Source organism: Triticum aestivum, chromosome 5B (genome assembly GCF_018294505.1).
Source record: "Triticum aestivum cultivar Chinese Spring chromosome 5B, IWGSC CS RefSeq v2.1, whole genome shotgun sequence".
Lineage (NCBI taxonomy): Eukaryota > Viridiplantae > Streptophyta > Magnoliopsida > Poales > Poaceae > Triticum > Triticum aestivum.
Window position 1 is genome coordinate 396,679,960 of NC_057807.1, and position 11,667 is coordinate 396,691,626.

General features: G+C 51.5%; 1 protein-coding gene across 1 annotated transcript; it reads right to left on the reverse strand.

The window, feature by feature from the left end:
* Positions 1-4,367: 4,367 nt before the first annotated feature.
* On the reverse strand, positions 4,368-8,406 carry LOC123112057 (very-long-chain aldehyde decarbonylase GL1-1). The gene is made up of 9 exons (XM_044532976.1): positions 8,127-8,406; positions 7,781-8,001; positions 7,453-7,685; positions 7,149-7,368; positions 6,568-6,689; positions 5,680-5,933; positions 5,475-5,582; positions 5,166-5,372; positions 4,368-5,066 (listed from the first exon to the last, which is right to left on the reverse strand). Exons 1-9 carry the CDS (start codon positions 8,178-8,180, stop codon positions 4,626-4,628), a joined length of 1,860 nt encoding a protein of 619 aa, XP_044388911.1. The 5' UTR covers positions 8,181-8,406; the 3' UTR covers positions 4,368-4,625.
* Positions 8,407-11,667: the final 3,261 nt, after the last annotated feature.

The following is an 11,667-nucleotide window of genomic DNA, read 5'->3' on the forward strand; positions in this document are numbered from 1 at the left end:
TCAAATTGGGCCTTCATGATGCTGAGCCAGCCGAGTGATTTCTTGGCACAAAGTCAGTCCATTAAGGTTTGCTAGGCCGAATCATTGTCATGGGCCTATCCTAGGGATCCTGCCACCACAACACATATCACATTCTGCTAATGAGATGACGAAAGATGTCAAAAATGTTGAAACATTAGTTTCCATCCAAACAAGCACCCAAATTTTAGTCATATCCAAAGCCAACATCGAGCCATGCTATCGTGACCAGTTTTACGTAAAATCTTGTGTAAAACCTCTTTTTATATTATGCAAAGGAGGGAGTAGTTGAATTTAATGGCGGTTATCTTCATGGTTTACTCCAGGTAGTTATTTCCTCCTTCATGGTATGTAAAATTTCCATGATAAGTAGTGCGTAGGAATTTGATTTCTGTCCAAATATGTCAATCCCTTTTTTAGAATAAAAGGGGGTTTGAGGGTGTCCCAGCCGATTCCCATGGCCACAAAAAGCTAGTGATTCGCTCTTGCTTGAGTTTAATAGGTGAGATATTTATTTAAATGCGGAAGTACATTCTATTTCTTATCCTTTGTATAGCCCAGCATATATGAGACCCGTAAAGAAACAACAACGCATATTCCGTTATTTTTTCTTTTGAAATGATTCTTGCATTACTCAAAATCGGGTGTTACAATCTCGTCTTACAAGTTCCAAGACCTCATCTAGACCAAAGCCTAATCATACCATACCATAGTTTAGCGTTGCAACCTATCAAAATTAGCCAGGGCATGACTAACCGTATTACAATTTCGACGAGTATGAGCAATGCAAGAATCCCTCCCCTCCATACTACTAATGATCTCTCTAATAATAAAAGCATATTCTGACTTGTTACCAGTCCCTCCATTGATCATCATGACCGCCTCCAAACAGCCTGATTCCACATCAATGTGTAGATTACTCCATTGTAGTCCCAGTGAAGTACCCTCCCTTATAGCAAGGAGTTTGGCTTCCAGTACATCATTGCATGAGAAAAGATGTCAGGAGATAAATATAATAGCTCCATCTTTAAAAAAAAGAAAAATATATTAATATCGCGCAGATACCAATTTTTTTTGACTATGTACTGCAAGGCAACAGCCTCACAGTGTTTATTAAACTTAAGAAAAGAGTACATAATTACATGGGGACAGAAAGTAAAGAAAGAAATACTTACAAGAATCCTATGAGGGAGAGGCTATCCAAAGAACTAAGCTATCCTTATATTTACATTTGATTCTATGAGCTAATAGAGAGATATCATGTATGAAATTCCTCCTCCAAGAAATGAAGGAAGGTCTTTCATTCCTAAAGATTTTCCCATTCCTTTGTGTCCAGATATTCCAAGTAGCAGTAAAAACCACCTCAGTGAAGAAAGGATGACCAAAATCCCTCCTAGCAGAAAGAGCCATCTCATATGTACTCTGGTTTGGTTGAGCGATCCAGGAAATCCCGAGGTAATTCCAAACCCTTTGGCTGAAGTTGCAAGCAAAGAAAAGGTGTGTACGATCCTCATGTGAGGCACAGAGGCAAAGAACACATGAATCATCCTGAATGATCCAGTTCCTGCGTTGCATCATATCCCTAGTATTCAAACGGTCCATTAGGAGAAGCCATCCAAACACTTTAAACTTAAGTGTGCAAGCAGACCTCCATATCCATTTGAAGATAAGATCAACTACCAAATGGGAGAAGCAAGACTCATAATACAACTTTGATTTAAACTCCCCAGATTTATATGGCCACTTCCAAATATCCTTGCAGTCCCCATTCAGGTTGACCAAAGACAGCAATACTTGGAGATGAGAAAGTTCAGAATAAGCCTCTTGAGACAGCGGCAGATGGAAATGTTCTGAGATCTCGGGAAGCTCCATAAATTCTCTGACTGAGACTGTGTCATCAATGACAAAAGAATGAAGCCTAGGAAACTTCTCACTCAAAAGAACCACATTATTACCCAACTGCCATCGATCAAGCCAAAAAACCACCGTGTTGCCATTGTGCACTTGTGGAACAGCTAACTTGCAGAAGTTGGCGTATAAGCTCATGACATCTCTCCACCAAAAAGAGCCACAGCTCTGCGTGACCTGAGGTGGCGAAGCAGCATAGTATGTGTCCCAAATTAATGTGACCCAAGGCACATCCATTCTGTTAAAAAACTTGAAAATATGCTTCATTAACAATGCTTCATTTTGGAGTCCCATATTCAGCACACCCAAACCCCCACATTTCTTTGGTCGGCAGACCCGATCCCATGCAGCTAGTGATTGACGAGGATTGTCCGTGTTGCCTCTCCACAGGCATTGACGCATGATTCTCTCTATCTGCTGTATAATGCCCTTGGGGAGAGATAGAGTGCATAGGAAATAAATTGGCATTGAGCAAAGCACCGACTGGAGAAGTTGCAATCTACTTCCTTGATTTAGAAGACACGATGAGGCGGATAACCGGCGCTCAATACGGTCAACAAGAGGCAAAAGATCATAAATTATGGGTCTGGAGGTACCCATTGGAAGCCCTAGATATGTGAAAGGCATAAATCCCACATCACAACCTAGAAGGTTGGCAACCCTAGCTCCCTCTTCATCGCTCATATTGATTGGAATCAAAGATGACTTACTGAAGTTGACACGTAAACCAGTGGATGCTGCAAAGGTGGTAAGCATTTTTTTGAAGGCAATCAGTTGATCATCAACCGCAGGCAAAACAATTAGCGTGTCATCCGCATATTGCACGATAGGATAGTCATTGGAATTTGTTGGAATTGGCAAAGTGAGGATGTTTCTTGAGCACATCTCATTGACTACCGACTGAAGCAAATCAACCGCAATGACAAATAATAAAGGAGAGAGAGGGCCCCCTTGCCGTACGCAAAATGATTACCTGGGACACCATTTAAAAGAACAGAAGAGGAACCCGTGGACAAAATGCTATTAATCCAGCCTGTCCAACGATCATCAAAATCCTTGCACTGAAGGATTCTGAGGATGGCTTCATGCTCAATTGTATCGAATGCCTTTGTGAAATCAAGCTTTAGGAGGATGATGGGCCGTTTTGAAGCTTTGCATTGATGAATATATTCGAAACACCAGGCAAGACAATCCTGGATAGAGCGGCAACGCAGGAACCCATACTGATTGCGATGAATGCATCTTAAGATCACTCTTTGAAGCCGATTGGCAAGCAGCTTAGTCAAAAACTTCAAACACGTGTTTGTTAGAGATATGAGCCTGAAATCACCAACCACCTCAGGGCTTAGCTTCTTGGGGACAAGTGTGATTAAGGAAGTATTAAGACATTCCGAATTACACCTCCCCTCATAGAAATCATTGACAATTACAACCAGCCTCACAAAAAATAGAAAAGAAAGGAAAATACAAAGGTCTCACCACAGTGATCGGCTTCTCTCAGCAGCCGCACACAAATCACCACCAAATACAACACCCCAAAAATATAAAAGGTCTACAAAAGTAACGCTTCCAAGAAGGAAACAGTGCACAAGCACTATCGTTGCCCGATTTAAAATCTTAGGTTTTCACCTTGCATGCAGATGTCTGAGCTCTCAAAATAATTCCTTCAGCAAGGCAATTTCCAGGCACGATCAATGAAGGTCAGGCCTTAGTTTTTCACCCTGAAAGTCATGGCTCGGCACCCGAGGAGCACCACCAAAAATGAATTCCTGACACTGCTTATTCTGAGAGTTACCAAATACCTAGCTAACTCCATCGCCTACAAGGCTTCGTCTGTCTAACTGATCCTCCGATCTCAGCCACCATGACCTTCTCCACAGCTGTTTACACCATACAAATCGAGAAGCCGACATGTCCCATGGTGACAACAAACGACAGAGCTTCGCGCCACGCCATCATGGAACCTCATAGGCTGATATCTCCGGCAACAGTTGTGGAACACGTCGACGACCAAATCGAGGAGGACCGATCATGTATGACGTTGCTATGATGCGAAAAGAGCACGAGGATAGCCACCACTATTTTCACGACAACAGGCCCCCACGCCACCCCGATCCAGCCTGCTGCCGCGTGCCTGCCAACATCTGTTGCCTAAGCCTGCCGACCAGAGCCCCAGGCCGCATCAGCCACAACCGACGAGGCACACGGCCAACCGCCGAGCTCCACCAACCCACCCAGATCAGATTGGAAGGATCGGTAGCCTAAGCCATCGCTGCAAGCCGGGGCACACCACTGGACAAGGCACCCCACCACACCCATCACGAGCAGCGTCGCCGCCGGCAGGTCGGAGCCTCGCCGCCACAAGATCGGAGCCATCATGGTCTCTAAGTACCATACCCACTCCTGCATTATCACCAAGGACCCAACACAGATCTCCAACGTGTTGTATACGTATCAGTGCAAGTACCATTTCTTAAGTATCGATGCCACATATAGCGTCCTTTTGCCTCGAATGTATTGTATATATGTGTACAAATCAAAACAGTACAGCTGTAAATTGAATCGTTAGGAACCACACCCCACGTCACACGATCGAGCTGTAGTATACGTCGAGAAGGAAAAAGAATACTGAGTAGAATAGAGGTTTTGTCTTGGGCCCGGTTTGGGCCATAGCTAGACGGAAGGTGGTGCAGGGCCGATCAGACGGGCCGGATGCCGTGCTTGAGCGCCGCCTCCCAGACAACGTCGATGCGGTCGACGTCGATGGCGCCCACCTCGTGGTGCGTGTACCCTTCGAGGAAGTGCACGACCCCGCCGGCGTGGCACGCGTGCACCACCCCGCGCTCCAGCGAGAACTCGCAGGAGCCAAGGCCCCGGGCGTCCTTGGGGAGGCGCATGGCGGCGAGCTTGCCGTAGGTGCAGTCCCGGCGGAAGCCGAGGATGGGGGGCACCACGAACTGGTGGAAGTGCGTGCCCGGCGACGCCCACCGCTGCTCCCGCGGCGACAGCCACTTGCCCACGATCCACGTTTTGCACTGCTCCGCCGACTGGAACTTGGTGACCTGCACCAGGTACTGCTGGTCCTCCTCCGCCGCCTCCTTCTGGATCTTCTGGAACCTCTCCGTCGACAGCGTCATCATCTGCAGTTCAAGACAAGATCGCCCCAGCGGTGCGTGCGCCGTTAATTAGTCACGGCTCGCTTATACACTAATCAATCCACTTCTGCGGTGTGTGTTTACCATGACGCGGATCTTCTTCCTGCATAGGTAGAGCGCGATGGCCCTGCCGAGCTTGGAGGTGGCGCCGGTCATGAAGACCTCGGTGGTGCCCTTGGGGATCTCGTTGAGGATGACCGCGGCCGTGAGGGTGTTGCCGTGGACGACGCGCACGCGGAGGTTCGGGTGCTTGTTCACGAACAGCGTGCCGCCGCCGTTGAGCGCCTCGTTCTGCATCATTTATTCAATTATATTATTAGGCCAGACCGTACATGCACATTTTACATGTAGCAGCAGCTAGGTGCACGCCATCAGAATGAAGGGAAAGCAGACCTTGTTGAGAGCTGCGAGGCTAACGACTTTGACGCCCATTCTTTCAGCCCTGAGAATGGCCAGCTCGATCTGATCGTTGATGCCGTCCTTGGCGAAAGGCAGGAAGTACTGCGTCGTGCAAACAATGAAAAAGACAAGAGGTGGATGAGCAAAAACATTCAGAACCTAGCCAGTGGCAGTGAGAGGCGCAGCGTGAAGTCCGTACGTGGAAGCCGTATCTGGGGACGGCCCAGATCTGGTGGAGCTTGCCGCGGAGGTGGTAGTAGGAGATGATGAAGGTCTTGGACCAGGCCCAGACCATGAACATGAAGAGGAGCGCGATGGGCCAGAGCGGCACTAGGAAGGCCCGCACAGCGAAGGGCGTGGAGGCGAAGGTCCGCATCACGAACGGCACGTGCATCGACTGCATCACGTCCACCACGTGCGCCAGGAACACGAAGTCCGGCGCCTCGTCCATCCCTGCACCACGCGTTCGTCCATGGTTCGTGTCACCCACCCAGGTACAATAACAAATTCAGAGCGGATACATGCTGTTAACAGTACAGTAGATTTCCTGGAGACTTAAGTGGGGTCACTAAAACAACAGTTGGTTGGCAGTGGCTGACTCTCCTGTAGTATAGTCCCCAGCTGCTCGATTGCTTTCCTAATTAACCTAGAGTACGACGATTGCTGTGCTGAGTCCTGACTACACAGGCGGCGTGCACGTCATCCCTAATGGCGCGCTTCAATGCCAGTATTAGGATTACCGATGGCATATCCCGTTCGGCGTCGCTGCAGAGATGATGCGCGACAAGGACTCTGGTCCTAACCTGCAGTTAAGCACGAACCTTTCCGTCCGCCTCTGCAATAAACACGCTAGCTGTTGCAACTACACAGACGGATCAAACTACGTACTGGTAAGTGTAGTACGATCCAGAAGCTTCGGCGTGTGGAGCACCAAAATTGCCAGCAGGTGCGTGTCCCGTTCGAGTTTAACACTGCACTTGCGACGAAACGCATGACGCATGGATGGAACCAGCCGAGCCGGACAAGCAGGGCAGACGCAACCTGCCTACTAGAAACCGTGGTGCTACTCAAGTTGAAGAGATTTTACCTGCTCTGTTCTTCCTCTGCAGCTCCCAGGAGCTGGCGTCGAGCGTGCCGCCCAGCCGGTCGAACAGCGGCATGAAGAGGCAGAAGTTGGCCTTCTTCCCGGTGTGGTGGATCGTGTGGTACCTGCAGCAAAAAGACCAAGCGTCAGCTAGCTAGCCTGTACTGTACGGGAGCACACGGGGCATACCATACGTGCCCGATCGACATAAACACGTGAACAGGGGAGCGGTTGGCGGGCCGCCGGCAGTGTTGCAAAGCAGAGCTCGATCGGCAACCTACTGTTCCCAGCGCGTCGGGGTGGGGTGGGTTCGGGCTGTAGCTGTACTATCTGGTGTGCTGTGCCAAAGTACACGCACCATATCTGGTCAGATTCGCCGGCCCGGCCGTACACAAGGGTTATGATTGCCGATAAGTACTGTACTAGCTAGTGAATTACCCTCGTGAATGAAATCTGGTACTGACACACTAGTATTTCTTGGATAGGTTTTCAAACTGTGCTCGGTTAAGTTGTGACCGAACGAAAGGGAAATACTACAAGCGACTATGCCTATGTGTGTTTAGATGGAGAGGCAGGCAGCTTACGTTGGGGTGTAGATGAGGTATCTGAGGAACGGGAGCGACCGGAAGAGGCCGCCGGGGAACAGCTCCACGTTGCAGTGCCCCATGGCCCTGAGGAAGTCGAACGACAGCACGTACGCGAAGGCCAGACCCACGGAGCCCAGACCCGCGGCGCACGCGCCAGCGAGCGGCAGCGCCATGAGCAAGCCCAGCACCAAGTGCTCCAGCGGCGTCGCGAACCCGGCTGCACGCATGTGTCATGTGTGTTGAGGACTTAGGATCGATCGATCAATTCAATCCAGACAACACAAAGTATCTTTTCACGTACCTGTGAAGGGCGTGGGCACCTTGTTGGAGTGGTGGAGCGCGTGGTAGCGGGCGAAGAGGTGGGCGCCGTGGAAGGCCCTGTGCGCCACGTAGAACAGGGGCTCGGTGGCCGCGACGTGGAGGACGGCGGCGACGGCGAGGCCACCGGTGTTCCACCCCGGGAGGTGCCGCAGCGACGGGAAGGCGTAGAGCGCCGTGGCCGCCATCATTATATGCAGTATCAGGAAGTTGTCCCTGAAAACACACACCATGCACACGACGGCGGTGGACCTGGATTTGTTAGGACTCATGCAGTTTCACTTGTGCCGAGTAAGAAGTTGGTTGCGTACCAGTCCCACTCCTTGTCGATCTGCTCGAAGTCGACGCCGTCGCGGACGATGCGGCGGCGGCGGGTGAGGAAGAGCATGTTGCTGTAGGAGCTCCAGAGCTGGTAGATGAGGGCCCTGAGCGCGAAGAGCGCGAGCAGGAGGCAGAGCCAGTGGTCGGGGCTCGCCGGCTCCCACGCCCGGCCCGCCAACGCCTTGCCCACCAGAGGCCCGTACAGGACATACTGCGTTCACGGAGGAGAAACGACGACGCATGCAAACGCTAGGCCACGTCAGTAACATATACTCGTAATATAGTGCATGCCAAGCAAATATTCATCGTCAACGCAAACACACGCATCGTGCATACCTTGAAGATGCCAAGGTTATCCCACGGCCATGAAGACAAGAAGGCAGCACCCATGGTGCGCTCCTGCTCGCCGCCTTCCGGTTCGTCCCCTCTAGCAGTGCACGTAGAGCTGGGCTACTGTTGCGCGGACTTTGATCCGAGAAGCCGGCAGGGGAGGGAGAGGGAGGCTGGCGGGAGGCGTGACGCCGGAATGAAGGGAACACGGCACGGTTTCCCTGCAGGCTGCACCGCACGTCTGGTCTGGCTATAAGCGCCGCGTCCGGCCGCGTGTTTATATACAAGGAAACTTGATCGATCGGGCAAGGCAACTGGGCAGCAGCAAGAGGGTTAAGCTAAGCTAAGCTAAGCCACCAGTATCGGTCACCTCACCACCGCCACAGTGCGTACCGGCCCGGCTATCCATCTCTCCAACCAGACGGAGTTAATTGATAGAGATGCGGGGGGAAACCGGGCCGGAAATCAAAACCGACGTGGACGCATAAATGTCGTGGGAGCGACATGCGTATGCTAACGCTAGCAGATGGAGTATGTGCACCAGGTTGCAGGGTTTCCCTCCTTTTCACACCTTCACCTGGAAGTCAAGCCCCTTGCACGAGTCACGTCGCGTCGCATTGCATGTGGTTGCAGGCGGGACGCGCGCAGGTTTCACGCGTCCGAGTCATGTGATGCGTTCGCCGGTTCGGCTTGTCCGCGAGCAGCGCCGGGTGAGGACGAGAGATACTAGGAGCCAAGCCACCCCGGCGTCGGCGCTTCCAGGCCATGCATGTTTTCGGTGGCGCTGCGCCGAGTGATCACGTAAGGGGCGTTGCATGCAGCACTCGCCGGAGTTAATTCGGCACGCATACGACCCATGGAGCGGTCGCGGTAGCCGGCCGGCTGGACCGACAACTACCGGGGCCGAGCTTTCAGCGCTAGTGGCTGCGGAGGCCGACCGAGCGGCCGCGACGACGATCGGTGGCCGCGGGGCGTTGCATTGGTTGGCCTCGCAAGGATGATGGTGGGACGGGACGCGTCGGCCGATGGATAGCCCAGCTGCCGAACTTTGACAGGCCGCCGGCACGCCGCTTACATCTTAATTGCCTGGTCTAGGCCGGCCGGTGAATCATCGGTCTCTTGATTGACGTTGTGTGTTGCACCACGCAGCAAACACACACACACACACACACACACACACGTGTGCAATTCTTGACGATGGGTTTCATGGATGATGGATAGACATAGGTAGAGAGATTAATGTAGAGGGGGCAGGTCTGTGTCCAACTCTTTCGTACTACTAGTACAGTGTTTTCTAGTACTTACCTTAAGCATCGGCCACACTTTCACGTGCCATTAATTAGGAAGAGACGCCTATCACGATAGCAAAAGGCATGCAGTACGACTTCAGCGTCGAGCCCCAACCGCCCGGAGTGGCCTGGCGAGTGCCATCATCGGCCTTCCGCTGTTGTTTGTAACAATAAATAAAACGACTAAAATGACAGCAACGTGAAATGACATGTGCAGTAACTGGTGTGTGTCCCCTGAAAAAAAAAGCAACTGGTGTGTCTACGGATGTGGCGCACTGCTCTGCGAGTGAAAGTTTTATTTCCCCTGGACAGTAGATTACCCGCAAAAAAAAAAGGACAGTATGGCCATGATATCTTAGCTGATGTCACATCCGAATACCTCAAATTAGAAATCTCAAATGCATATTATTACTTGCAACGTGAAACCTAATCTACGCGGAGCTCGTCTGGTTTTGCCCCATGCTCGCTCGGCTCCGTCCTGGCCATGTCCGGCGGCTGGCGGCGCTCCTCAGAGTGTTGGGCCGGTCGCCGGCAAGGTAGGGTAGGGCATGAGACATGAGTTGGCTCACGGGACTCAAGGCCCCGCCGTCTCCCATGCCCTACTCTTTCTCGTCGGATACCAGAACCCGAACGGTGCCGATGGACGTCAGATTGATGATAGATCCATCCGAGGACGAGACGCCAATGTCCACCACGATGCGGTTGCGGCGCTCGGACTGATGCACCATACGGGGCGCCGGAGAATGTGAATCTGCCTCGCCGATATCCGTCGCCGCGAGGGCTGCCTCCGCCTCCCGTGCCCGGTGCCTTGCACGGCCGGCACGCCGTGACATGGCCTCGTCGGACAAGGCCCATGGTGCGTCCCGATGCTCGGCGCGCCGCCGGAGGTGTTGCGCGTCCGCCAGCTCGTTCGGACGCCAGACGGACCGCACGGCCTCCGGCGAGGCAGCTATGACCGGCCTGGCGCCGGATCCATGCCCCATTTGGGAGGACGCAAGGATTCCCGACGGATGAAGTCCGAGCGTAGCCGTCCACGGGCCTCCTCCGCGCACGGCGGAGCGCAAGCCGGACGGCCATCTCCTCCTCCGGGCCACGCTGCATGAGCTCGGGGTCGACAAATCTGGAAGTGAAGGACTCAGATCCGCTATCCGCCATGCTAGAGAGGACCGGAAGGAGTCGAAGACGAGTTTGGGTGGCGAAGGGGACTGGAGGGGAGGGGAGTGAAGTGGCTAGGGTTTGGTCCGGCGACAGATGTGGAGGATTTTATGTGAGGTCGGATGAGCCAGCGTGGGCCGGATCCGATGTGACGGGCATGCTTGGGCGCGCCCAAACGCCTCCATATTCGCCCCATATTTGGGCTGGATATGAGGGGTGCCGGTCAGTCCGGACGTTTGAGGGCCGTTTGAGAGGCTCATCCGGGTCAAAAAATCATGACCGAGCAGCGACCAAACGACGTGTGCGGGCGTTTGAGACGGGTTTAAGAGGTCCGCTTGTATATGCTCTTACTCCCTCCGTTTTTTTAGTCTGCATATAAGATTTGATCAAAGTCAAATTTTATAAAGTTTGACTAACATTATATAAAAAAAATATCATCATCTAGAATATTAAAGTTATATGTTATGAAATTTAATTTCATCATTCATCTGATAATCTTAATTTCATAGTATGAATGTTGATATCTTTTCTTATAAAGCTAGTCAAACTTTATACAGTTTAAGTTTGATCAATTCTGACATGCGAACTAAAAAGAAAAGAAGGGAGTATGAGAGTTAGCTTGGAAGGAGAAGAGGCCAAGTGACCGAGTAGTTTGTTCTTATTCTATTGGTTGCGGCGTTGCCGCGTTGCGCATGGTGCTTTCTTCCCATGTTTATTGTAACTAGAACTCTCTTTCTCTCTTAATGAAATGACGTGCAAAGCTCTTGCGTCTTCTGAATTTTTTATTGATAAAAAGATGGTAATCCCTCACAATTTGATTAATGGGACCAGGCAATACATTTGTTTTATATTAGGAGTAAACAACATATAGTCTTTTTTTGGGGTAACATATAGTCATTCTAAGGTTTATGTCTAGTCATGTTTTAGAAAAGGAGAGTGATATTGGGCAACAGTGTGCCCGATAGGAAATGTACCACCCCGCCAGCTTATCAGGCCGATCACCCCGCCAGCTTACCAGGCCGATCATCCCGCCACCAGGCCGATCACCCGCAAGCTACCAGGCCGATCACCCGCTAGCTTACCAGGCCGATCAACGTACAAAG